This window comes from Equus asinus, chromosome 13 (assembly GCF_041296235.1).
Source record: "Equus asinus isolate D_3611 breed Donkey chromosome 13, EquAss-T2T_v2, whole genome shotgun sequence".
Classification (NCBI taxonomy): Eukaryota; Metazoa; Chordata; class Mammalia; order Perissodactyla; family Equidae; genus Equus; species Equus asinus.
This window is the reverse complement of record NC_091802.1, coordinates 48,384,249-48,411,037: the sequence shown is the minus strand read 5'-3', so window position 1 is coordinate 48,411,037 and position 26,789 is coordinate 48,384,249. Positions and strand designations below refer to the sequence as shown.

Genomic DNA, 26,789 nt, shown 5'->3' with positions numbered 1-26,789 from the left:
TTGTGGGCTGCCTGCCGGTGTAAAGCACTCTAGGAGGTGCTGGGGTCCAGAGACCTGCAGGACACCCTCCCCACTTGTCAGAGGTGGTCGCTGAGATGTCCACGAGTAGGAAGGTGGCGAGGCCAGCCCTGCATGGCCCTAAAAGCGCCTCATTCCATCCCTACCTGCTGATCCACCCCACACCCTCCTGCTCCCTTCTCTGTGTAGGATCCAAATCATGAGTATTTGTAAAAATAAGAGGAAATATCTGGTGAGCACTCACTGTGTACCGAGCACTGTATGTATTATCTCAAGAACTTTTCCAGATGTTATGGCATCTTATCGTCATGACAGTATGATTTAATACTGTTTCACTACTCATTTAATGAACTGTGAGTTAAGAGGTGTATTCTATCTAGAGAGAGATGGCTAACACGTACATGGCCTTTACTGTGTGCCAGAAACTGCCCCAAGAACTTTGTACATATTGATTTAGTTAATCCTCAGCCACCCAGTGAGGTAGGTCCCATCGCTACTTCCACTGTATACATGGGGAAACTGAGGTACAAAGAGGTTAAGGAGCTTGCCTGAGGCCCCAGAGCTAACAAGTGATAAATCAGGATTCAAACCCAGGCAGTCTGGCTTCAGTGTCCATCCTCTGCATCGCTGAGCTATAACAGCGTAGCTAACACTTGTGAAAATCTCCTACGTGCGGGCCGGCACTTTGCGTCGTTCGTTTCAATCTTGCAACACGGCACGGGTAACGCTTTCCTGGTGGGATGTGGGGAGACTGAGGCAGGCTGCTCGGCTGGGACACAGGCCAGCATTTGCACCCGGGTCTCTGGCTCTGAAGCCCATTGCCAGCTCTTCCTCCAGCCCCATACTAAAAACTGCCCCGTGCCTGCTGCCCGCTGGGGAAGGGAAGCAGGCTCAGTCCCCCTGAGGAGAGGCTGTGGGGTGGCTCAGTGTCCTGTAAATGTCCCAGACTGCCCGTGGTGGCCCGGGAACCCAGGGGCCACAGTGCAGGCCGCTGACAGTGCTTGGGGAGGAGGTTGGATGTGAAGAGAGAGCAAGACCCACCCTACAGTTGCAGCCCCGTGGTTGCCAGACGCTTGCTGTGGGCCAGGCGGGCACGGCAGTCCTCTCAGAGGAGGTGGGCACAGCGTCGTGACCAGAAGAGCGCACAATACCGGGCCCCGGTGTGATTCATACAGCCTGGAGAGGGAAGATTGTGCTGTCAGACCGAGGGCGGCTCTTAAGATGGGGCGCTCTCCGCAAAGGAGGTGAAAATCATTCTGCTCAAGACAGCTCCCTTCAGGAGACGTTAACCGTGCCCTTCAAACCCCCGAGCCCACGTTCTGCAGGGAATGCCACCTGCCAGCGCGCTTTCACACCCGGATGCCGATTGTTGGCGTTCACATGGTGTCTCCGGCTCACAGAGAGCAGATGGAAAAGGAGGGTCTGATCATACTGTTTGCTTCCATTCATATCAAGTTCAAATGCGGGCAGAACCAGTCTAGGTGATGGACGTCAGCAGCGGGGCGCCCTTGTGGAGAATGGACTGGGAGGGGGGCAGGCAAGAGGGCGCCTCCAGGGGTGTGAACACCTTCTATATCTTGATCTGGGCAGTAGGTACATGGATGTAGACATGTGTTCATCAAGCTGCACTCCTAAGATTACTCTCTTTCCATTTTCCTCAATAAAAATTAAAAACAGACTAATACAGGGGCCGGCCCAGTGGTGCAGCGGTTAAGTTTGCACATTCCGCTTTAGCGGCCCGGGGTTTGCTGATTCAGATCCCAGGTACCCACCTAACATAGCTTGGCAAGCCATGCTGTGGCAGGCATCCCACATACAAAATAGAGGAAGATGGGTACGGATGTTAGCTCAGGTCCAGTCTTCCTTAGGAAAAAGAGGAGGATTGGCAGCAGATGTTAGCGCAGGGCTAATCTTCCTCAAAAAAAAAAAACCAGGCTAACATCAGTCCGGGATGACAAAGACCTCTCAGGTGGCCCGCCACCAGCCCTTGTCTGCCCCTATCGGTCCCCATCTGCTGGCCTATGTTTTCTTCACTTCTGGTCAGTTGAGCAAATATTCATTTGGGAATATGTGCACCCAGCCTGTGCTAAGTTCTGAGGACTCAAGGTCTCATTCATTCATTCATTCATTTAGAAATTATTTTTGTGCCTTCGGGGGAATGCTGCTTGACCCACTAGAGGGAAAAGTCGTCCCTGTACCACGAGTTCGGTGATTCGGAGCTGTTTGGGATGACAGGGCCTCCCTCTTGTGCCTACCTCCGGATCTGTAGTCTCTGGTGGAACCCACCCAACCCCATGGGAGACTGTTCTCTCTCGGCCGGCAACTGTTATTTTGAGAGGCTACTTGGCACTGTGCCCTGAGGCCTCAGGCCACCACCTTCATCCTGCCGCATCTGCCCCCAGTGCCTCACCCATATTTTTTCATCCCTGTTCAAATCTAGCAAATATTCATGGAGGATTTGAAACCCAGACCCCAGGCTGAGTCCTCGGCCCCCAAAGATTCATTCGTTCATTCAGCAAACTAATTTAAGGAGGGCCTGCTGCTTAACAAGCAGTATTCTCGGTGGTGGGGAAGTTCCCTCCGCAGCAGTGCATAAAGCAGATGACAGTTCATGGAATGATTACGTTGTCACGGGAGAGAGGAGACTTGAGAAAACTCAGGATCATCGGGATGACGGTGTGATGATAGAGTGCCTGGGACGGGCTCCAGGGGCGGGGGACATTTGAGCAGGTGAAGGAGGTGAGGAAGCGAGCTTTGTGGACGTCTCTGGGACAGTTGTGTCGGGCAAAAGGAACAGCGAGTATCATGGTCGTGGGCCAGCCTGTCTGAATCCTGAGTGCCTGGACCAGGGAGCAGGAATTGTGAGTCAGAGAAGGCACTGCAGCACCCATAAGGACTTGGCCTTTTACTCTGAGGGAAGAGCCGCAGGGTTGGAGCAGAGGCCTTATGTACTCTCACCCGGGTTCCAACAGGATCCCTCTGGCCACCATGTTGAATAGGGTGGGGCCTGCCCTGGGTGGCTCGTTAGGGGGTGGGGCTCTGCTGAGATCCTTGGTTAAGAGAAATTTGTCCTGGTGCTTTCCACTCCAGAGAGGCTTGGCCTCTATCAGCCTGAGGAAGTCCGAGAAGGTTTCCCAGAGGCGGTGACATTTGCTCCGTGTCTTGTGGGATGTGTAGGAGTCCACAAGCAGGGGGAACTGTATGTGCAGAGGCACAAGTCTTCATTCATTCATTCGCACACTCAATCACTCATCTATTCATCCTTTATTCCCTCAGCATTTTATTGAGCACCTGGGTAAAAAATAGAATCCTGCCTTGTTCCTCAAAGAAATCAGTGGCCAATAGGGAGAGAGGAGACAGAGGGACAGCCAAATCCATTACAATTTCACATGGATGTGTGACAGCAAATGCACATCCAAGGAGCTGCAGTGGCAGAGTGGGGAGAGGGAGGCCCCCCAAGGCACGGAGTTTGGTCACGGGAGTCTCTCTAGATGACAGGTCATGTGAGCCAGCTTTGAAGGATGACCATGAGTTCATTAAAGAAACAAGAAGGAGAGGGCTCCAGGCAGAGTCCCAGCACGGGCAGAGTTAGGCAGCATGTGTGCATGCACTCAGGCATCCATAGTTATCCAGTGCCTACCACGTCCCAGGTCCTGGGGGAGCCCCTGGGGATGCACGGGATACAGGGTGTGTTCTGGAAGGCTGAAGAAATTTGAGACTGCTGAAACAAAAGCCCAATATGAGAGGAGGCCGGGAGCCAAGGTTGGGGAGGAAGGTGCGGCCAGGAGCTCGAGAGTCCTTCACACCATGCTCAGGAGCCGATGTTTGGCCCTCCTGGCAAGAGTTGCTAGTTAAGGATTTCACCAAAGGGGCATCCAGATTCTGACTGTGTCTTGAGAGCTCACTGTGGCTCTACTGCAGAGGACAGGGTGTAGGGAGCAAGGCTGGAGGCAGGGAGACCTGTTAGGAAAAGCCTGGAAGAGTCTAGACCAGGGGTGATGAGCCCTGAATATGGACAATGGAATGGAGGAGAGGGGGTGGGTGTGAGATCCGTCTTAGAGAAAGACTGGATGTGGGATGAGGGAGGAGAACCCATCGCAGGGTGACAGCATGGATGGTGTGTCACCGAGCAAGACAGGCCACCTGGGAGGAGCAGAGGACTTGGTGAGTGGGACCAAAGGGTCCAGCTCCAGGGTGAAAGCACAGGGCCCTTTACAGCAGCTGATCTGGTTGGGCCAGACTGGACAGGGCTCTAGTGTCTTGACTAATTTCTTCACTATTTATCCCCATTTCACAGATGGGGAAACTGAGGCACTGCGAGTTACAGTAACTCTCCCAAGTGGCGGAGCATGGAAGTGGCAGAGCTGGCACTGGGATTTGATCCCAGGCTGTCTGGCTCTGAATGCCCTGCTCCTAACCACCACGCTGAGAGGCAACCCTAGCGAGGCCCCCACCCCTGGATGCAGGGTGAGACCTGGGAACTTCTCTCAGGGGCAAGAGGAACCATGTAGGCTTGTACCTGTTTCTCAGCAGGACAGGAGGTGGCTCCGCACCCCAGGCCCCCACAGGTGTGACCATGAGGAAAGAAACAGAGCTTCTCGTTGGGGCCTCCTCAGTGTTTCCGGAAGGACTGTGCATGCGAGCTGGCCTCCCTGCACTTGTCGTGTCTCCATCCTGTGGTGCTCGCTGGGAGAAACCATTGCTGCCTGCTTCCTGTCTAGAGACCCCTAGCTATCAACGCTCTAGAACTAAGCCCTCGAGGACCCAGAACAGAGTGACGAGATGTGTACAACGTGGGTGAGCCTTGAAAACATTGTGTAAGTGAAAGAGGTCAGACGTGAGAGCTCAGGCTGCCGTAACAACGTACACACTGGGTGGCTTCAACAGCACAAGTTCATTGTCTCACGGTCCTGGAGGCCAGAAGTCCAAGATCAAGGTGTCAGCAGGGTTGGTTCCTTCTGAGGGCTGGGAGGGAGAATCTGCTCTGTGCCCCTCCCCTAGCTTCTGGTGGTTGCTGGCAGTCTGTGGGGTTCCTTGGCTTGCGGCTCTCTGCCCGTCTCTTCAGACGGCACTCTCCCTGTGTGCGTGTGTCAGTGTCCACATTTCCCCTTTTTATAAAGACATCAGTCATGTTGGCTTAGGGCCCACCCTAATGGCCTTCGTAACTACGTCTGCAGTGACCCTATGTCCAAACAAGGTCTTATTCTGAGCTACTGAAGGTTGGGACTTCAACATAGAATTTAGGGGGAAAGGGACACAATTCAGCCTTTAACAGCCACATATTGTATTATTCCATTTAAACAAAGTATCCAACATGTTTATAGAAACACAAAGCAGATTGGTAGTTGCCAGGGGCTGTGGGGAGAGGGGAATGGGAGTAACTGCTCGATGGGCACAGGCTTTCCACTTGGCGCGAAGACCATGTCCTGGAGCTAGGAGGATTAGGTAACTTGCCTGAGGTCAGACAGGTGCTAAGTGGTTAAGATGAGATTTGCCCCAAAGCTGGTGTTCTTTCCATTACAACTGGGTTCGAATGGAGGTTTCTCCTTGGACAAGTTATTTAAATTCCCTGAGCCTCGTTTTTCCTCATCTACAAAATGGAGTCAGTGTATCAACCCCATCCTCTAGCCATATGGCAATTCCAGGAGATAATATATGTAAGAGTCGCGGGCACGTTCTAAGTGCTTAATAAATGGTCATTGTCATTATTCTATTAGTCAAGGTCCATCTGGGAAAACAGAAGCCACTCTATGTCTTTCACACAGAGGAAATTTAATAGAGGGAGTTGATGACCCAGGTGATGGAAGAGCTAAGAAGCCAGAGAAGGCAAACACGAGGCACCCAGGTGTGAGTAACTATGGGAATTTCCTTCCACCCCTACAGTGGAGAGAAAACAAGAGGAGGTGGTTTCACCAGAGTCCAGAGGCCAGACTATCCAGCAGGTGCTTGGATCACAGAGGAAGCTGGGACCACAGAAGGAAGAACTTTCCAGAAGGAACTGAACTCCCAGAAGAGATGCAGCAACCGTAGCAAACACTGTCCAAGGAAGAGGGGGAGAAATACCCTGACTTCTCCCTTCCTCCCACTCTCTCGTATTCCATCAAAGCCTCCTATTAGCCAATATTGCCCTTGACTTCTGGTATTCACTACCCAGAAGCCACGGGCAAGTGAGCCTGGGAAGTGTAGTTCCCCGGGATACAGGGGCACTCTCAGCTGCCCGAGTGGGTGGTGAGCAGTGTCTACTGTTGGTCTGTGTGTGCTAGTTCACACAGATACCAGCGTGCTGAAATTGGACACACCCCTGGTGTGTGCATACCACTGGTCTGCAGCAAGGGAGGAAGCAGAGTTGCGGCACATGTGTGCGTGTGTCTTGTGGCCACACATTCCCTTTGTGTGCATAGGGCATGTGCACCTGCACAAAGTAGGGCCACAGAGCCACCAGCCTGATGGGACACGGCCTGACCACCTGAGTCCCCGAGTGCTGGAACCTGGAATCAGGTGACAAGGTGGAAGGACCAGGCTGGAGCATGAGCATCCAGGCTCAGAGCTCCCTCCTCCATGGTGCCCTGTGACTCGGCCAGTCTGGTCATCAGAGCCATTGGACAGATGCATCTTCCTCCTGTAAACTGCCCCCCGGGAGAGAGAGGACAGAGGAGCTAGGCAAGGAGGAGAAGGCCCCCAGCATCTGCAGAGCCAGCTTTTCTTTGAAGTGAGGAAGCAGCTTTCCTGTCCTCTTTAGACCCATCTCCATCGTTAGGGACTGTGCCGCATCTGCCTGTTGATTTCCCATGTTGGCCTGGCCTCCTGCAGGGCCTGCCGCCCGCACCTGCTCCCTCGCCTGCCTGCCGTCACCTCTGTAATTCATTTGGCTCTTGCATCTCTTGCCACTCAGACAACATGAAGCTGCTCGTGGTCTCCACTGCTCTTCAGAGGGTCCCAAAGGATGCAGGACATCAGGAGGAGCCCTTCACCCCATTCAGGCTGGAACCTTCCAAAGTTCCCTGGTGGAGGCTTCCTGTTTCTGGTTCTGTCGTGTGTAAGGCATTGAAAAGAAGGGAAATTTAGATGAGAAGAGAGAAGAAGGATGTGGAGGGCTTTTTACTCCCGACATCTTTAGCGCTGGGGTGTGATGTCAGTTGAATTGCATCCCCAAAAAGATATGTAGAAGTCCTAACCCCAGTACCTGTAAATGAGACCTTATTTAGAAATAGGGCCTTTTCAGATGTAATCAAGTTACGATGAGGTCATACTCAATCAGGATGGGCCTTAACCCAATAGACCAGGTCCTTAGAAGAAGAGAAGAGACGCACACACACAGGGAGGAGGTCGTGTGAAGTTGGAGGCAGGGAGTGGGGGACCGCCAAGGCCTGCCGCAGACACCAGGAGCTAGGAGAAGGGCGTGGAAGAGATTCTTCCCTCGACGCTTCCATTTTGGCCTTCTAGCCTCCAGAACTGTGAGAATAAATTGCTGGTGTTTTAAACCATCCTGGTTGGTGATGCTTTGTTATGGGGCCCTAGGAAACTAACACAGGGATGTTAATTCTACCTTGCAAATAATTACCAAATTAACCAGCCTGGAAATTCTTCCCATGTCGCTCTCCAAGAGTGGCTAACCTCAAATAAAAGAAATGCGATTTTGCCAGCAAGTGTGTGTTGAAAACTCACTATGCAGGCTAAAAACAAATATGCATCATCTCGTTTAACCCTCCCACCGACCCTATGATGTACGGTATCATCCCCATTTATAATTGAGGAAACTGAGTCTCAGAGAGGTGAAATAATTTCCCCAAGGCAACATGAATATTTTCATTTCTTTCTGGGTCAATGGCTGTTTTCAAGGTTGGACTGGGCTACTGAAGGGAAAATGGACTTATTTGGATGAGAAATATGTTAGTTTTCTACACTTCTTAACAAATTACCACAAGCTTAGTAGCTTAAAACAACACATTTATTATCTCACGGTTTCCATCGATTGGGAGTCTGGGCCAGCTTGGCTGGATCTCCTGCTCAGGGCTCCCAAGGTTGCAATCAAGATGTCAGCTGGGCTGTCTTCCTTTCTGGAATTTAGGGTTTCCTTCCAAGCTCACGGCTTGCTGGCAGAATTCGTTTCCTTGTGGCTGTAGGACTGAGGCCCCATTCTCTTGTTAGCCATCAGCCAGGGGCCTCTTAGCTCCTAGGATCGCCCACAGTTCCTTTCCACGTGGCCCGTTGACAGTTGACCACATAGCAGGATGCTTTCTTCCAGGTCAGCAGGAGCATCTCTCTGATGACTTCTCCCCTCCAGCCTGCCACAGTGGAGTCTTATATAATATCACCTAATCATCTTATTCACAGATGCCGCCCACACTCAAGGGGAGCACAACAGGGGGTGGGGATTTGGGGAACTGTGTTAGGATTTTGCCTGCCAAGTTCACATGAACTTGACTTTGAGACCAAGATGAACTTGATTTGGAGTCCTGGCTTGTCTCTGACTTGGGGTGTGACCTTGGAGCATCTTCTTTCGCACCCTTTAAATCTGACTCTCCTTATTTAGAAAAGAGGGACAATAATTCCAGGCTCAAAGGGGCGTTATGAGGATTAGATCAGTTAAACGTCAAGCGCTGGCAGTTGCTAGGAGCTCAGTAAATGGCAGCTCCCTCCCTTCCCTTTGCAGGCGTATCTCTGTCACAAAGGAAAACGGGATGGATGGTGCACGTGGAGGGCGCCTGGCCCTGGAGCCAGAAGGCCTGGCCAGGCTCCAGCCTCATCTAGGGCAGGCCTGCCTGTCTCTGTTTCTGCTGCCCCTTCCCCTTCCCCCAATGGCTAAGAATCCTTACAGCTTCACCTGGTGAAAGGAGACGAAACGAGATCCCCAAACAAACAAAGAAAAACACTTTGGAAAGGGCTTCCTCTCCGGACAGTGAGAGTCACGGTTGCTTCCCAGAGGCCGGATCCCAGAGAAGGAGGGGACCCTCCCCTTCTGGCGCTGAGCCAAGCAGTGGGGGGGCGGTGTGCCGTTGGTGGCAGATGTCTTCCCTCCTGTGTGATCACTCGTTGGTCCATTTGGCACCTTTGGCGTGTTCTCTGTCATGACCCTCGGGGGAGTCTCATACAGACCGGGGTTTTCCCACCCAGACAGGGCATGGCCCTCCCTCTGCAATTCCCCAATATTAGCCCTGGCCGTGACCTGACCACTCCCAACCACACACTAATGATTCTTGGGTGAGTAAACAACCAGGAAGGCATCTTGCCAACCCAGGGCCAGAGACCTTGCATGTGTAGGGCGTAATCTGGCCCTGAAGCTGAAGCGTACAGCAGTGGGAGGCATGAAGGTATCGATCTGCAGGCTGAGCTTTCTTTGCCACTTCAAAGGAGAGTTCCAAGTTGAAATTCCACTGTCTGCTCCACATTTCCAGCCTCACCTACCCCCACACCCACTGGAATGCCATGGGACCCTCTCTAGGGGGAGCCGCCTACCCACCCCCTCCATCCATCCTTCGAGACTTGCTTCCGAGACAGCCTTCCCCACGAAGCCTTAACCACGTTCATTCATTCACTCATTCGACCTGGCACTGAGTCTCCCAGGCCTGGGGTTAGATGTCAAATAGGAAAGTCTTCCTGGCTACACAGAAGGCCCGCTTTTCTCAGACAGAGGGGGCTGTGTTTAGAAGACAGCTATGGCAGCCCTGCCATGGTGGACAGGGAGGGAGGCAGACAGGAACACCTTGTGAGCCCCTCTGAGGCATCCCAAGGCTCCCCAGAGCCTTATGGAGAGACCACCCATCTGGTGGGACTTCCTGAAAAGATATCAAAGTGGGAGGGGACTGTGGTGTTTGCATTGCTTTCTCTGGGCGAGATCAGCCCTGGGGCCTGGGAGCCTGGCGTGGATTAGCCCCAAAGTGGACTCCCTGTGATGCTGAGAAGCCAGGGCTTCAGGTCCCTTCCACATGGTCCCCTCCTAGGCCCAGAGTCTGCTTGTGTATTTGTAATTGTGATTCTTTTCTTTAAGAGAGCCAGTCTAATTGCACAAACTTCAGGGCCCAACAAAATCTAGGTCTGTCTCGGGTTGGGCCGTAGATATAAACACCACCCAAGCAGAACTTCTCGGGAGGATGGGGCCCCTGTCTGTGGGGTCACCCAGAAGCCCTTTATGAAAGAAGGGCCGGAAAGTGAACGCACACCTCTGGCAGTGCCCACTTTCCTCCAGTACATCTCCCTAAATCAAGCTACATGGGGACAGGGACAGTGGGATTCTGGCACTGAAACAGGGCCAGTGTCTAGGGATGGAATTGAGGATCCCTCCTGGCTGAAGCCAGCCTACTGGTCCTATAACCTCCCTGCCCCCAGGCCAGGTCGAGGTCCCCAGTAAGGACTATGAGTGTGCTTCCTTTCTCTGTTCTCCAGACAGCTGGGAAACATGCTGATCAGAATGACCTCTCAGACTCCATCCAGAGCCCTGATCTCTGTCGGCAAACACAGAGCCCCGGGGACCTGGCTGCCTCTGACTTCCCCAGGGGAAATCCCAGAGGAAAAGCCCACCCCTGAGTCCAGCATTCCCGGGTGCACCCGCCCAGCCTTGGACTGGCCGTGAGAGATCTCAGGCTGGCACGTGAGGCCTCACAACCCAAAGGCTGCCCAGCTCAGTTCATGGGGGCCAAGGCCTGCGGTGGGGGCTGCCTGGCACTGTTTGGGGGCTCGACATTTGCTGAGAGGTTTTCCATCATTTATTAATGAGTGTTGGCAGCAGCCCTGTGAATTAGGGCTCGGTTGGAGGCATGCGCTGTAAGAGGCTGGGCAGGCCAGGCCACTGGCTTCCAGGGCTTGTCCTCCGCTCCTGGAAGATGCTGCATGCTGCTCTGCCTACGGGTCACACCCCAAAGTACTTGCCTGCTCAAAGCCATGCCCAGGCATTTGGGGCAAAGGCAGCTCTTCAACCCCGCTGGGCCAGGGCTGGGCCCCTGTGACAGATGCACGCCATCGTCCATCCACCTTTTCCCCCATCACCACACCAGCCGGAGCTCACCATGCACCCGCTCACCCACACGCCTGTCCACACACAGACAGGCTGGCATACCCTGTCATTCAAGGCCAGAAGTGTCTCAAGACTGGGGCTAATGCTTGCAAAGTTCTTCTCCTCTAAGGGCAGACACACATGGAGCAGGCGCAGCAGGCCCTGCGTCTGGGACCTGTTGCTTCAGCTAATCCTCACCCTCAGAGGCAGGTCCTGTGATTATCCTGGCTGTTCAGAGCGGGAAAACGAGGCAGAGAGGTTAAGCAACTTGCCAAGGATGAACAGCCCATAATGGGCTCAGCCGACTGCCAAACTGGCCCCTGAGTGGCCTGATCCTGGCACCCGCTCAGCTGGGTGTCATGTAAGTAAAAAGCACGTGCTTTGGAACCAGATGATTGAGTTCAAATCCTGGCTCTCTCCATTTGCTCTTTATATCATTTCCTAGAGCCTCAGTTTCCTCCTCTGTAAAGAGGGGCCATTGGTACCCACCCTCCAGATTTTTGGAAGGATTTGGCAATATGATGACAGCATGGCACAGTGCCCACACAGTCAGCTCTCAGCTCCCCTTCCTTCCTTCTCAGAGGCTGACGGTGGGCAGAGTGTGAGTGAGTGAGTGATGCTTCCAGGAGAGGGGGTGGCGGTGAGGAATGGGGGAGCTGCGGCATTGACATGCGCAGGGCTGGAGTGCCCCCTGGATTATCCAGAAATCCGTGGCCTCGTGAACGTCTATGGAGAGAGCCACCTTGCAAAGTATGGTAGACTCCATCTAACATCTTTATTTCTCTTTGACAAATTTCCCCCAGGGCCAATTTCAAATCAAGTTTATTCTGGTATCTAAAGGTATAAAGCCCATAACTCAGAGGGATTAGATGTAAAATATTCAGGCCTCCACGGACGTAATGCTGGCTCCCGGCCACGGCTCGGGCTGCTGACCTGGGTCGCGGCACTTCGACAGCCTTCATTTTCCGGCTATTTGAACCACTGGAAGTGGGCGTCCTGGGCTGCTGTCCATAGAGAGGGAGAGGTTCTGCTGGGGAATTGAAGGATGTGCTGTTCCTATGTCTGGATCCTGATTTCAACAGGGAGGAAGAGCGGCTTACTGAATAATGAAGGCTTTGCTATCACATGGCTGCAGCTTCTCACGGGGCCTGAGGACGCGCAGCCTTTCACCGGCTGAGAAAGGGGAGGCCTCGAAGCGCTGGATGGGAGGCACAGACCCTCCCAAGCCTCGCGGTATCGGGGGCTCATGAGCCACATCTCCATTGCCGGTGTCTTCTCCGTGTGGACCAGCATTGCTTCTGAAGCATCAAGACTGCAGGAATTTATGACAGTGTGTTGTGTTGAAAATGGGATCAAGACAACCTCTGGGTTTTTCCTTGTTGTTATCACTTCAACCTATTTACAAGGTGGTGCATTTACTTTGGTTTTAGAGTTGGTTAAAATGGAGCTTGTCCGACAGCCGGTCACACTGGATGCCCAGCCGTGGTTCTCAGAGTGTGGTCCGTGGATTTGCCTCTGGAACAGTCGTGTTAATCGTGTTACAATCAGCTCGTGCTTCCAGGAGTGGTTTGTCAGCTCAGGAGGGTTGATGATAAGCTGCGTGTTTCGTTGGCATCTTGTGCACGTCCTGCCAGTGAATTTCAGCTCCGTTACTGGGCATTCTGGTGGCATTCCTGGGTATTTCACATGCTGGTGGGGGAGAGCGATGGGAGGTCAGAGTGGGTGTTCTTTCCACCTTTCCCATGTGGACATGGAACCAGGTGGCCAGGAGAGAGCCATGCCCCTGCCCCACGTCCCCCACCCCACAGAAGCCCCCCTTGGAGAAAGAAGTTCAGTGCAGTACAACTGACGTGAATCAAGCAGAATGGAATCGGAGCTTCAGATTCAAAGATAAGTAAAACTCAGAGCTGGCCCTGTGGCTCAGGGGGAGCAATTTAAATATAATGCAGGAAGTTGCAACAATAGGGACGTGCACAGAGCATTATGTGTCCTCAAAAGGGAAGGGGGAGGCAGATCCAGGAAGGCTTCTTGGAAGGGGCGGCACCTACCCTGATGACTTTTGGGAGTTCACAAGGTGAAAGTGGGGAGGAAAACTCCAGACAAAGGAAACAGCAGGAACCAGGACACAGTTCGGAAGAGCATGGTGTGAACCAGGCACCTGCACAGCTCAGTGTTGTTGGAGGACCGAGCCAGCCCTAAGACTCAGGTCAACAGAGCCGCCCCTGATGGCTGGCATGCCCAAACTTTATCCTGCAGGAGGTAGAAAGTCGTTGACAGTGCTGTGGTCAGAGTCCTGTGTCACCAGATCCCCATGGCAGGTGATTCTGAGGAAGGCAGTGACGAGGCATCTTTCGGAGGTAAAGTTGCGAGTTTGGCTGATGGATGAAATAGAGGCAGGGTGAAGAAGAGGAAGGAGATGAGACAGCTTCCAGTGAGGGTCCCCAGAGGGTGCGGGCAATGAGACAAGGAGAGGAGGTGGAGGGTTACCCCGGGCAGGATGATCGCTTCCTGTGAGCCATGCCAAGTCTTGTCCCTGTTGGACATCCAGGTGGATGGGTCCACTGGGCAGTTGGATTCTGGGTCTGAAGTTGGAGACGCTGTGATCTGGGGACTCATAGCCTGAGGAGAGTAGTTAAAACTGTGAGAGGGTGGGAGGTCCCCAGAGGGGTGCAGAGACAGGAGGTGAGGGCAGAGGAGAAGCTCCGGACACCCCTGGGGAGGAGGAGGAGCCCGGGAAAGAGACTGAGAGGGACAGTCAGGGAGAAATTAGGAGAGCGCGCGAGAGAAAGGCCACAGAAGCCAGGAGGGTAACGGCATTTGAGAAGAATTGCAAAGGTCAAGGATGTTGAGCTGTTTCCCTTCAAATGTCCGGGTTCAAAACACTTCAAGGCTGTTCTTGATAGAATGTCACGGGGGGAAGACATTCATCTATGCTGAGGATTCGAGGCCCTCCGAGCTAGGGGAGGCCCCATGGTTTACTTGACATGCGTATTCCTGAGCCTCGGACTGAAAACTGCTGGCGAGAACACTGGTGGAGCATCCACTGCCCTGAGCGTCCCCCTCAGGTGGTCAGCTCCTTTCCAGCAGCAGCACATGGCTGAGCTGGCCAGGCCCGGGTTCTTGGCATGCTCCTGGGCCGCCCCATCCAGTCCCACTCCCTGCCTTGTTCTCCGTTCCCAGGTCCGTTTCATCCATCCATCCAGGATCCATCCAGGATCCATCCATCCTTCTCCCTCACCCTGCTCTGCCCTCCCAACTGTTCAGCACACGTTTCCAAGGAATCGCACACATCATCTTGGTCCACTTGGGTGCCAGGCATGATGCAGAACGTGGTGAGAGTGAGGCGCTCCTGGAATGGTCCAGGGAGCTCTCAGAACAGTCCATCATATGGGTTGGGCCTCCCTCAGCCCTTGCTTTGCCAGTTGGGGCCTGTTATGTCTGTATTACATATAATGTGTGACGGTGGTAGAGCCGAGTGGTTTCAGCACTCAGGCTCTCAAGGGTGACGGCCTGGGTTCTAATCCCAGCTCTGCGCTTATGATCTGGGCAGCCCTTGGCAAGTCACTTAACCTCTCACGGCCTCGCCTTTTCCATCTGTAAAATGGAATTGATGATAGCAGCAGCCCCCTACACCAGAGGGCGGTAGTGAGGAATAAGCACTTAGAACAGTGAGGTCCTCAAAAAGTGTTAGCTGCTGGTGGTAGCAGCAGTTATGGTGGTAGTAGTGGTAGTCAGCATAGGAGCAGCTGCTTGACCCAGAGGGGCTCCCCTCCGCAGACTTTGGCCCTGTGTACCCTGCCCACCTCTGCAGACTGGCAAGAAACCAGGGCAACTGCAAGCTAGGCGGACAGAGGCAGCTCCAAGTCCTGGCTGGCTGACGGGGCGGCCTCCGGAAAGCAGTGCTTCACTTAGACGAATTAGAAAGAGGGCCAACTCCTCCCCAGCTGACTTCCAGTGGGCCTGGGAAGGAGTGGCGGGTAATAGATTAAGAAGCCCCCAGGAGATTGGATGCAAATAGTGATGTCCAGACACTGATGGCTTCCCTAATCAGGTGATGCATGTGGCTCCTCACTGCTGTCATCATCTGTGTCCTGTCCCGTGTCATCCATCGTCCCCGTCGTGTGTCGTTGTCTCGTCTCCCCCGCCCTCCCTACCCTCAGCCTTCCACCTTCCTGGACCCCAGGCTCTCCCTGCAGGCAGAAGTGAGCTGCATTCCTGGCCTCTTGTCTCTTTCTTTGTGTCTTTCGCCAGCATTTCTCTTGCTTAATGGTGAGGAGCTGGAGTATGGCTTCCCATTAACTTTTATCCTCCCCATAAATGGCCTGCTTGACTCACAATGACAGTTGTTCTGCTCTGTTCCTGGGGGTTTCTCCGTTGTCGCCTTGCTCACAGCCAGCCTGTAACTGCTGCGTCCCAGCACACCAACGCCCCACTCCTGAGCCCTGCTGTGCCTGTGGAGGGATGGAAGCTGGCTTTGGCATTATATTTACTTTTTTCTTTTTCATGCAAGCAAAAGCCCCAGGCCTTATCTCCAAACCTCCTGGAGGAAGCTGAGGCCGAGTGAGCTGTACCTGGGAATTAAGGGGCCTAGAGCCAGGAGAAGGGCCATGGATGCTGGGCACTGCCCTGGAACCCGGAGTCCGTCAACAGACACTGGGGTGTGGGCGTGGCCTCTGGGACAGACTGGGAGTGGCTCAGGAGGACAAGTGAGGGCTGGGGCCAAGTCACCCAGGCCCTGAGTCTGGGCACAGCCAGGAGGTAGTGAGTGAAGCAGCCTTGGGAAGGCCGCTTGGAGAGGGCATTGGTGTCCCTAAGCCAGGGCTGCTTTCCGGGGAGAATAGATGGTCAGTCTGAAGGTGGACGGGAATGGGGCACAGATTAGCTTTGCGAAATCCTCCCTCTGGGCCCCAAATCAGCAGGTGACCTTGAATGAGGCTCCTGTCCCAGAGTCTGGATTCTGGCTGGCCTCTCTCCCTCCAGTGTCCAGACTCCACTTTGTCCCCAACCCTGCAAAGGGACAGACCTTTCCAAAAAGCAAATCTGATCACATCCCATCGCTGGTTTAACGCTCTTCCACGGTTCCCTGTGGCTCCGAGGCCCCGCCACCTCCCGTCTCCTCCCTCTCCCCCTCTACCTCCAGCTGCATGCATGGGCCTCCTTTTACCTCCTCAGACCTGCCGGACTGTTTGCCTCTGGGCCTGGCAGTGCCGTCCTCTCTATCTGGAAGTCCAGCCTGTCTTCACCTTGCCCAGTCCTGCTCACCCTTCAGGGCGCAGCTCGAGTGTTGGTTCCTCGACCAGCTTCCCTGAGCCCGTTACAGGCTCCTTGGTCCCCTTCGGTGCCAACTCAAAGTCGAGAGAGTCTAGCTGGCTCCCCGTCATAGCCCAGTGCCCAGCCCCGTGCCCGGCACATGGCGGGCTCTCGTGGGTGTTGACTTGAGTTGAGGGGTCACTGGATGGCTGTGAATCTGCAGCTGCTCAGCCAGCACTCGAGGGGCCCTCGTTGGGGAGAGAGAATTGACACGCTCCCTCTGGCTCCGAAGAGAATGGAAGAGACAAGGTCCAAAAATAGTAAAGCCCTTCCTGGAAAGCCGCCAGACCGTGGCCTGGGCACAACAAGCAGGATGTCGAGTGCTTTGGGGGTTGGGGACAACGGGCCACGGCACCAGGTGTGGCTGATTGGCTCAGGCACTCTGCGTTCCCATCCAGGCCCACGACTTGGTGGCTCCTCACCAACTGACCCGGGAGCACTGCGGTTCCAGCAGGTGAGGGAGAATTTTAACCTGGCACTCAACTGCCGGTGTAGACGGTAGTGACAGAGATCTTGATAACTGGGTGTGAACCTGGGTTCTGTCCACCCAGGAGGAGCTGTTCCCAGCCCGGGGAGTACTCAGGAGGGAATGCACGCTCCCTGCAGCCTGGCCCCCAGCCCTGCCCCCCTGCCTGTCGGGAAATGCTGGTGACCTGGCAGGTGTGTGCCCTCCAAGACGCTGGCTCTCTCTGCCCCCCATCTTTCCTCTCTCTTTTCTCTCATTCTCAAAAAGAATAGGGAGGCAGGGCAGTGCAGTGGGGAGAACTCTGGTTCCAGAGTCAGACAGGAGCAGGTGAGAACCCTGGGTTGGCTGCTTGGGGCTCTGCTACCTTGGGCAAGTTACTTGCCCTCTCGGAGCCTTGGCTTCCTCATCTATAAAATGGGTTCCTAGGAGCTCCTGCTTCATAGGTTATTTTGAGGCTTAAATGAGAAAATGGGAGGAGCTTGGCACAGGGCTTTGCAGGGAGCCAGTCTCAACTGAAGCCGGCCCAGATTAATCCATCGGTAACCGGGCTGCAGGAAACAGGGTCCCTTTCCTGGGCCTTCTAAGAGTCAGAGAAGCTCTGTTCCTTTTGAAAGCCTCAATGTTGAGGGTATATGAAGATAAGGAATAGTCCGCATCGGTCCTGAAAAGGGCAGAACTAGCCAGCTCCTTTGTGACAGTAGGACCAGCTGCCTCGTGGTCACTAGAGCAGGGCTGATTATAGTAACAACAGCTTACACGTTTTAAGCACTGACGATGTTCCAGGCACAGTGGCATTTAAAGGCTGCATTAATTTGTTTAATCCCCCTAACCGTCCTCTCAAGTTTTTCCCATTTATGACCCCCATTCACAGATGGAAAAATGAGGCACAGAGAGATGAATTAGGACCCCAAATCACAGTTAGTAGATGATGTCAGAGCCAGGATTTAAACCCAAGCAGAATGATTTCAGAACCTGCCGTCTCCATGGTATCCGGCCACGGGATGATCAACAGGTATCATCCTGCCTCGGAGCCCCTGCAGGGAGTACTGTGTTGAGAAGAATTTAGACTGTGATCAGAGGAGAAGAGTACTGTGATTGATTAGCAATGTCTGCCATGGACGTGGGCAAGGAGGATTCAGTTCTATGCAGGTGCATCGTGCACCTCGGCACTATTGACATTTTGGGTGGGATCCTTCTTTGTTGTGGAGGCTGTCCTGTGCATTGTAGGATGTTGGGCAGCATCCCTGGCCTCCACCCATTAGTTGCCAGTAGCAGCAACCACCCTGTCCCCACCAAGTTCTGACAATCAAAGCTGTCTCCGGTCATTGTCCCCTGGGAGGCAAGATTACCCCCTTGCACTGGAGCGGGCAGTGGGGGGTGGGCAAAAGAGCACTCAGCTTGGAATCAAGAGACCAGGGTTCTAGGCTTGCCTCTGTCACCAACCAGCTTGTCACCATGGAAACAGCCCTTCGCCTCCACAGGTGGCAGGTTCTTAATGTGTAAAGTGAATGGAATGAAGTAGATGGTCCCAAGGGTCCTCGTAGAAGTTTCTGATTCCACACTATGATTCTCCTGCCCTCACCCAGGCCTTTCAATTAAAACTCTCAGGTTATTGGAGCATAACTTTCCAGAGACCCACAGAGGCAAACCAACGGAAAAGCTGGAATCTGCAGAGAGCTGTTTCGCCCCTTGGAGCTCCATATTTGCTTCTCATTAAAATAAAAAAAAGAAAAAACCCAAACCTTGGTACTAAGATTTCATCCAAGCAGCAGTTATCAAGCAGATTCAAGTAGAAGAATCGCAGAGACAATCACTAAACACCCATTTCCCTGTGTTAGAAGCGAAAGTGAGCTATTGGTTGGGGAAATCTCCCCGGCTCCGTTCAATTATGAATCTCAGCAGGAAGCCTGGAAAATCCTGGCCCGCTCTGGAGTGAAGGGTTGGAGGAGGCGTGAGGCTGGCGCTGTGGGTTCTTGAAGAATTCACCGACCGAGATGAGTGATGGCGGATGGCAAGAACTGGGTTGGACTCTCCTTCCCCTGATGAAAGTGTGGCTGGTTGAGGTTAGGGTTCTCCCATATGCGAGCACAGGAACCAGCTTCTTTGTGCTTGATCCCGAAAGAGGACTTTGTCAGAAGGATGTGGAGGGTCCCAAGGGATTGACGGAGTTTAACAGCCTAGACTGAGGAAGGGGAGAGCCGGGAGCTTCCGGAGCTGGCGTTATAGACCATTGAGAACACCCCATTCATCAGCTCCCCAAAGACCCTTGGCCCTTGGATCTCCTCTGCTTCTGATCCAAAAATCCAGACTTCCAAGACATCATCTGACTGGTCCAGCTCAGGCCAGAGGTGCGCCCAGGATCCCTGGCTGGAGGCAAGACCAGGCAGTGTGGCTGCCAGGGGAACTCTGTGTGAGGGACCCATTGCCAGAGAAAGGGGCTCCCCCCGGGTATACCCAGAGGTACCTCACAGCCTCGGGATGGGCTTAGCGCCAGGCACGTGGCCTGCTCCTTCACTCCCCATCTTCAGCCCCTCTGAGTCACTGTCTAGCTGTCCAAGCACAAGATCCTTAGAGTACAGGACCTAGAGAGATGCCTCGGTTTACCCAAGCTCCAGGTTCCAGGTTTATAGAGACAGAGTTTAGGGGCAGAAAGAGAGTTCTCTCTAAGCATCTCAGTGCCTGAGGAAAGGGGCTTGAGCCAGAACTGGTTCCAGACAAACTCATCCTCTAGTGGCAGTGAACCGGAGCCCGGTCCCATTGAAACAGGTGCCATCTTCCTCCTGCTGATGGCAAGGGTGACTTCTCTCCCAAATCCTCCGCCAGCCCCCCGCCGGGCTTCCCCATTTGGGGGGAACATTCTTCTGGACCTCGTAGTTCAGCTGGACTGCTGGAGACAGGAGGTATCTTGGAGATGGAGCCACTGCCCGCTGCCTGGTTACATAGACTAGAGCTGAGGGAGGAGACCGGCGTCCAAGTCACTATATAATCCGTTCTCTTCTGTAGGGTCTGAAACAGTGCAAATTGAGGCCCAACACTCCTCAAGATGGCTCTCTCCTTGTGACTGACAGTGAGCCAGAGGTGGGGCAGGCTGAGTCCGAGGCCCCCTGCCAGCCTCCCCACCCTGTGCTCCTGGCAGCAGCCGGGACCGAGGCTGCCATGGCCGTGTGGCAGCTGCAGGAAGCTGCCGACTCTGAGCCAAAGTTTAAATGTGTCCCTCCTTACAAGGCGCTCCAATGTGAGGAGGAGCGATGAAGGGAGAGCTTGTTAATCCTTGGGGAGCACAGCCTGCAATCTCCCAGGCAGCTGGGCTCCTCTGGGACTGAAATAAGACATCCATGGGGTCCCAGGGCGAGGCTCTCAAACCTAACAGGTCAAATGACACCCAGCCAGGCTGGGAATAGAATCGCAGATGCCACGAGGGACTGGAGCTCCCTGCATTAGTCATGAGGAGACTTTTCGAGCTTCAGGAAAGCTCACGGTGGCACCTCAGGGCTGATGGTGTGAAATCCAGTCCCCTTACAGGGTGATCCAGGCCACCTCCATGACTGCAGCCCCACCTACTTTTTTGAGCCTCAGACTCCTTCCCGTCTAGCCCCCAGTTCCCCTGCATGCTCTCTTCCAGAAATTCACTCCCCAAAATGCCTCCGGGCTTTTCCTCTGCGTGAGCCACCATATGTCAACTACTACCTACTCTCCAGCTCTGCGTGGACTCCAGCCCCTCCCAGAGCTGTCCCAGGCACCCCCATCCATCACTTACCCCTTGTTCTTTGAAGCTCCGCGAACCTGCCACTTCCCTCGCAGCGCGTGTCACTGCATCTCCTGTTCTAAGGTGACATGTACACTCACCTCCCCAACGAGGCTGGAAGCTCTTGCTGTCAGGACCCATATCTTTGGATTCCCACAGGGCCTGGATCAGTAAATGAATGCTGAATTAAAGAAAGAAGGGGCAAAGGGTTGAATGGATGAACCATGTATCTATCAAAAGAAGACCCCAAATGTGTCCTGTAGGGAGAATGAGGCACCTCAATGACTCTAATCTGTGGCCATCGAAAGGAGAAAAGAGCACGTGTGAGCAAGGTGCTGGTGGTCGTGTCACCATGGCCCAAAGAGGCTGCCCAGGCCCCCAAGCCCAGGCATTTGACCATGGAGCCGACATGGAGGGCTCCTCCCCACACTCCAGTCGGACGCCAGTCCGGTCTGAAGGCATCTCCAAGAAACAAGGAGTTAAAAACTATATACTCACCCTTGCGACATCCTCAGGATCTGTCCTTCTCGAAGTGGTTAGACCAACATGGGTCTCATTGGGCCTCACTTCAGCTCTGAGAGATTGTAAGGCTGCTTCCGCATTTCCCAGGAGAGGAGGAGCCTTCCTGACCTCTGCTCTGCAGCCTAGGCCGCGTTCCTCAATGACGTGCTCGCCAAAACTCTGGACTCCTCATTCAGAAGTGGATTTCTTGCTCGTGTAACAGCTCAAAGTGCGTGGTCCTCCTAGTGGACAGCTTCCCTCCACAGTGGGATTCAGGGACCCAGGCCCTTGCAGCCTTGTGGCTCCACCACTCCCTGTGGCTGGTGGGGAAGGCAGTGGCGTTGTAGGGGCACGCCAATTCCCTAGAGCCTTGTCCACAAAGGGCGCACGTCACCTCTGCTCACGTTGCATTTGCCAGCTCGGTCACATGGCCACATCTAACTGCAAGGGAAGCTGACAAATACAGTGTAGCCCTGTGCCCAGTAAGAAGAGGACGTGAGTGTTTAGTGAGCAGGGACTCTGCCGCATCTCTGAGTTCCCAGCATCTAGCGCACAGCAGGTGCTCAGTAAATGTAAGCTCGATGAGGGGCCAGCCCAGTGGCACAGTGGTTAAGTTCGCACGTTCTGCTTCAGCAGCCCACGGTTTGCTGGTTCCGATCCCAGGTGCGGACCTACATACTGCTTGTCAAGCCATGCTGTAAGGTAGAGTAAGTAGAGTAAGATGGGCACAGATGTTAGCTCAGGGCGTCTTCCTCAGCGCCAAAAACAAAAAGAGGATTAGCGGCAGATGTTAGCTCAGAGCTAATCTTCCTCAAAAAAAAAAAAAAAGTAAGCCCAATGAAGGAAGTGGAGGTCATAGTGGCTTAACAGGGTCTCACAGAGAGCCACAAGTCAGGGAGCTAGGGCTCCCCCAGGAAAGTCCAGCCCAGCCCACACTGCCTCTCCGAGCCTGGAGTTTCTCTATAGGAACCCAAGGAGTGGTTTCCCCACAGCCGGCCTCCCTGCCCCTGGAGAGAGGCCAGCCACAGGAGGACACCACAGCGTGCCAGCTGGGAAATCACAGTTATTAGGAGGGTTCTTTGGAGACAGGCATGGAAGTGGAGGAGTAATGAGGGGGTCTCTGAGGGGGACTGTGGGAGCAGGGGGCAGGGCAGGGCTAAGAGCTCTGGGGGTGGGGGAAAGCTGGGGCCTCGGGTTTGTTGGTGGCGGCCTGGAGTGCTGGCCTGGCCACCTGGCCCATGCGCCATCTCCTCGCCCTGTGTTATGGGCAGAACTGTGTCTGCTCTGATGCTCAGGTTGAAGTCGTAGTCCCAGTACCTCAGAATGTGGCTGTGTTTGGAGATGAGGTCTCTATGGGGCTGATCAAGTTAGAATAAGGTCAGTAGGGTGCGTCCTAATCCAGAATGACTGGTGTCCCTATGAAAAGGGGGAATTTGGAGGCAGACACACACGCAGCGAGGACACCGTGTGAAGATGAAGGCGGGAATCGAGAGCGTGCTTCCACAAGCCAGGAGATGCCGAGGATGGCAGCAAACCCTTGGAAGCCAGGGGAGAGGCCTGGAGCACACGCTCCCGCAGAGCCCTCGGAGGAACCAGTCCTGCCCACCCTTCACCTTACACTTCTGGCCTCCAGAACTGGGAGACAGTGAATTTCTGTTGGTTAAGCCACCCGGTTTGCGGTACTTTGCTAAGGCAGCCCTAGCAACGAACACACCTTGCCTCTCTGCACCGGAATGCTCTTGGCCAAGTCACTTCCATCCTGGCCCCCAGTGCCTCATCTGCAAACACGTCTAAGGACAAGAACCAGGGTCTCCCCACACCAAATGCGCTGCTTGCTCTTGCTCCGTGCTGCCTTCTTTCTATACCTCCCTGCCGCCCTCACCCCATGCTGCTCCCTTCAGGAGTGGCAGCTGCCCGCCCCCCCCAAGGCTTTCCACCCTCAAGTCACCCAGACCGAGGCTGTACAGTCCCATCTTCTCAGCCTGCCATGCGAGACCCCCCACCCCCAGCCCAACCTCTCCTGCCTCTCCATCACCAGTGCTGCTCTCCACCCGTGCCAGGCCATCCCGGGTTCTGGAACACAAGGCTGGCCTCCTGCACGCCTTTGCTCCCAGTGCCCTTTGCCTGCGCAGACCACCACAGCACCCCTCTGTACACGTCGGCACCTCTCAAAAGCCCTAATCTTCCGCCCTAGCTGAGCTCTGCCCTCACGCCCCCTTCTCCCTGACCACAGGCTGTCCTGACTGGTGTGGGCCCTGGATTGCCATGCCTCCTGCTTGAACATGTCCACCTTCCAGTGAAAGGCTAATCCAGCCTCAAACAGCAGCCAGTGCCCTTAGCCCAAGAGCCTGGGAGCACAAGGTTTCCCGCCAATAAAAAGTGTCGGGGACCCACACTTCCCCATCACGCTCCAGCCAATCAGAACTGCTTGCAGCTCTGAGAACACACAGCATCCTTCTACCTCTAAAGTGTGGGAGGTGAAGGCACTGACTCTGAAACTGGGGCGCCCTGGGTTCAAATCCCGGCTGGGGGACTTAGTAGCAAATGGCATCGGTAAGCCTATCTATCTCACAGGGTTAGTGTGAAGGTGAAGTGAGTTAATAAATGTCAGCTGCTTAAAATAGTGCCTGGCACAGAATAGGTGCTGAGTAAACCCTCAGGGTTGTTCTTACTGTGCGGATAACACTCTTCCCCCGCTCCCACCCATCAGCCGGGCCAAAGCCCTGCCCTTCCTCACTTCTTCACTGTCTCCACCAAGTCCGGGGTCCTTTCTGGAAAGGCCTGCATCCTCCTGGAAACATACAGCCCTCCAGTCCTGCTAGGCTGTTCCGGCCCTTCCTGCGAGAGGTTAGGCTTAGGGTAGGGGGCCAGGCTCACAGACAAGCAGCTTAGGGAAGGCACCAGTCAAAGGCACCTGACGGGCACCAGGACAGGGAGGCACAGGTGCACTCTGAGCTCCTCCCACATGCCCCACTCTGAGATAAGGACGTGGTCCACTTGGCCCTTGGACCTGGGCTGTGACTGGCATTCGATTACCCAGTTCACAGTGTATAGTCCAGTGAAACCTCCCAGATCCGGACTAGTTAGAAGACAGCCACTTCTGATTGTTACACATGCAATCCAAATTGATAGGGTTTAGAAAAAAATGTCGTTTGATTGAGATGATGCAAATGAAGCTGGTGGAATGTTTGGCCCACATGTGGCTCTCACCTTCATCTCCTCCTCCGGTCTGGGCAGCCTTTCTCAGCAGCTGGACCTCATGTGGGTTTTTCTGCTCCTCATATTGACCTGGGAGGATGAGGATGACAGGGGTGTTCTGACCAGCCCCCGAAGGGGTGTTTGTTCCTGGATGTGAGCCCCACACCTAAGCCCCAACCTCAGCTTTGAGCTCAGCCACAACTGGGAGCCCCTCATCTAAAGTGCTTCAGGTCCCTTCCCCTGCCTTCCACCGTGTGTAGCCCCCTGTAATGGTACTGAGAGTCATTTATCTTATCTTCCTGTGTTGTCAGTTCCCCCTGAGTGGGAGCTTGCTCCGTGGGGGCAAGGATGTTGCCTGACTCAGACCTGTGGGTCCAGCACCTGGAACATGCCTGGCACAGAAGTGTGTGCGCAGTATGAATCCTGTGGGGGAATGAAGGATGCAGGAATGAACAGGAAAAGCCTGACAGCACCCTCTCCTGCCTCCCCCTTTTGATGTATATTCACACCCATCCCGTCCTGGAGCTGAGAGGGGCCTTGCCACCCTGGGCCTCCTTCTCTGCGGCTCCATCGGACCCCGTCGATCCACAGTGGCATTTTCCGAGGCCTGGAGACGCCGTCGCCTCCTGCGTCACTGTCAGGAAGCCGTTCTCTTGAAGCTGCCCCCGCGCTCTTGGTTGCTCTCTGGTTTCACTTCCTGATCTGTCTCGGGGAGGAGGACCAGCAGCCCGCCCTGCAGTAGAACCCTTTCCTGCATTCACAGAGGATTCTTGGAAGGGTGGTGTGGGAAAAACCCTTGAAGAGACATCAGCAAGCTGGATTCCAGGAGCTGCGACTCTGCCGTGTGCACTCCCGGTGTCCCCTGAGCCTCTTCTTTAAAATGGGGCAAAGAAGACTTTCCTTCAGGGCATCAGGTAGAATGCCTAGTCGTTTGGAGTGGGGCCTCGGTAGTGGGGCTTGTGAAAGTATGTCTGTCAACATGTCTAAGCCTCTTTCTTCCATCGTCAAAGGAGTGTTGTTACAAAGATGAAGTGGGCTGATGCATCGGATGGGCCCAGCACATTAGCTTTCATCTTAGCCTGGGCCCAGGGCTTGCATGCAGGTGCTGTGTCTTGGGTGGCCATCCTAGAGAGCGGGCACAGGGGAGGCTGGAGACAGTGAAACTGAGATAGAGGCAAAGCCAGTGCAAGGGGCGTCCCAGAGTTGATCATCGCTTGGCTTGGTCCTGCTGGAACCCACCTGGCAGCAGGTAAAATGGACCCAGGGGATGGAAGATGGAAACATTTATCCACCAGCTCCCATCCTCCTGCTCAAAGGTTACTATGGGGGGTCCTAGTCCTTCAAACTTCCAATTCCTCATGCATGTGTGCAGTGCAGTTCCCCAGGGTAGCCTGCCCAGGGCCGTGGGCAAATAGCAAGAAATAATTGGTGCAGCTGAATCGAGGCATCGGCAGGTGACGCCTGCATGGAGCTGGTTGCTGCATCGATGAGTGGCTGGAGTAAAAGGTGGGCAGAGAAGTATGAGGTGGGGCAGAGGGTGTCTGTTGCTGCTTTGGGTGTTTGTGAGGATTAAATGAAGTCGTGCTTATGAAAATGCTTTGCAAGCAGAAAGGATTACACAAAAGATCAACGTTATTCTTAAGTCACCTTCTAACATTCTTTTCTCCGGAATTCCCTTAATTACGACAGACCTCTGAGGTGGCCCACTATGGAGATTTATGTCAGATGCCAGCAGCCCTGAAATGACTCAGAGGGTGACCGGCTCATACTGGTCGCCTGGAACTTTCCTAGTTTTAGCACTGAAAGTCCTATGTCCCCATAACCCCGAGTCCTGGGGGTTGGTCACCCTCACTGTCTATAGGGGCATAACCCCAGGTCAAGACCATCACAGCCCAGAGGGGGATTCACCCACCAGAGGCTAAAATGCTGCCCGCCCACCCTCCCTCCACCACAGCTCACCCCGCTCACCGTGAGAGGATCTGTGGTCATTTCAGATGCACCACCACATTTTCACTTAGAATCAAAGATTCGGTGTCTTTTCTTTCTTTTAATAAGCTTTATTGGTTCATTTTCAGACATTGGAGAAAATTCAGAAAAAAATGTAAAGAAGAAAATTTTAATTCACTCATAACACTGTCACTCAGAAATAAAACAGTGGACACATGTTGGGATATTTCTTTCCAGATGTTTCCTATGCCTACAGAAACACCTTTAACAAAGTGGTTGATGATGTATCTAGAGGAATGGATATGTTAACATATGCACACGCTGCTGTACCTTTTTTCCACATAATCGTCCTATAATCTTGGAGCCGGGGGGGCTAGAGGAAGAAATAACTCGCCTGGGGCCACGTGACTAACAAGTCTCTTTACAGAGGTGGCTTCCTGACCCTCAGGAAAGAGAGGGCCACGATGTCTCTGGGGGCAGAGGCCAGCGACCCCAGAGTGCCTCAGCATTCCTGCCGGTTGGCCGGTCCAGGATCTCAAAATTAACTGCCCTAAATATCACATAATAGATAACACAGCAAATGGCCCATTCACGAAGAGAAAACACATGTAAAG

The 26,789-nt window shown here is 54.0% G+C and overlaps 1 protein-coding gene across 2 annotated transcripts in view; it reads left to right on the top strand.

The window, feature by feature from the left end:
- Positions 1 to 26,789, top strand: part of CACNG4 (calcium voltage-gated channel auxiliary subunit gamma 4) — a 60,028-nt gene that overhangs the window by 15,463 nt on the left and 17,776 nt on the right. The window contains exon 1 of one of the 2 annotated variants that reach the window (XM_070483467.1): positions 24,734 to 25,142. The exons of the other annotated variant lie outside the window; for it this stretch is intronic. Within the exon in view, the coding sequence (XP_070339568.1) occupies positions 25,109 to 25,142 (34 nt within the window). The 5' untranslated portion in view covers positions 24,734 to 25,108. Of the gene's footprint in view, positions 1 to 24,733; positions 25,143 to 26,789 lie in introns of those variants that run through there. 2 annotated transcript variants of the gene reach the window in all.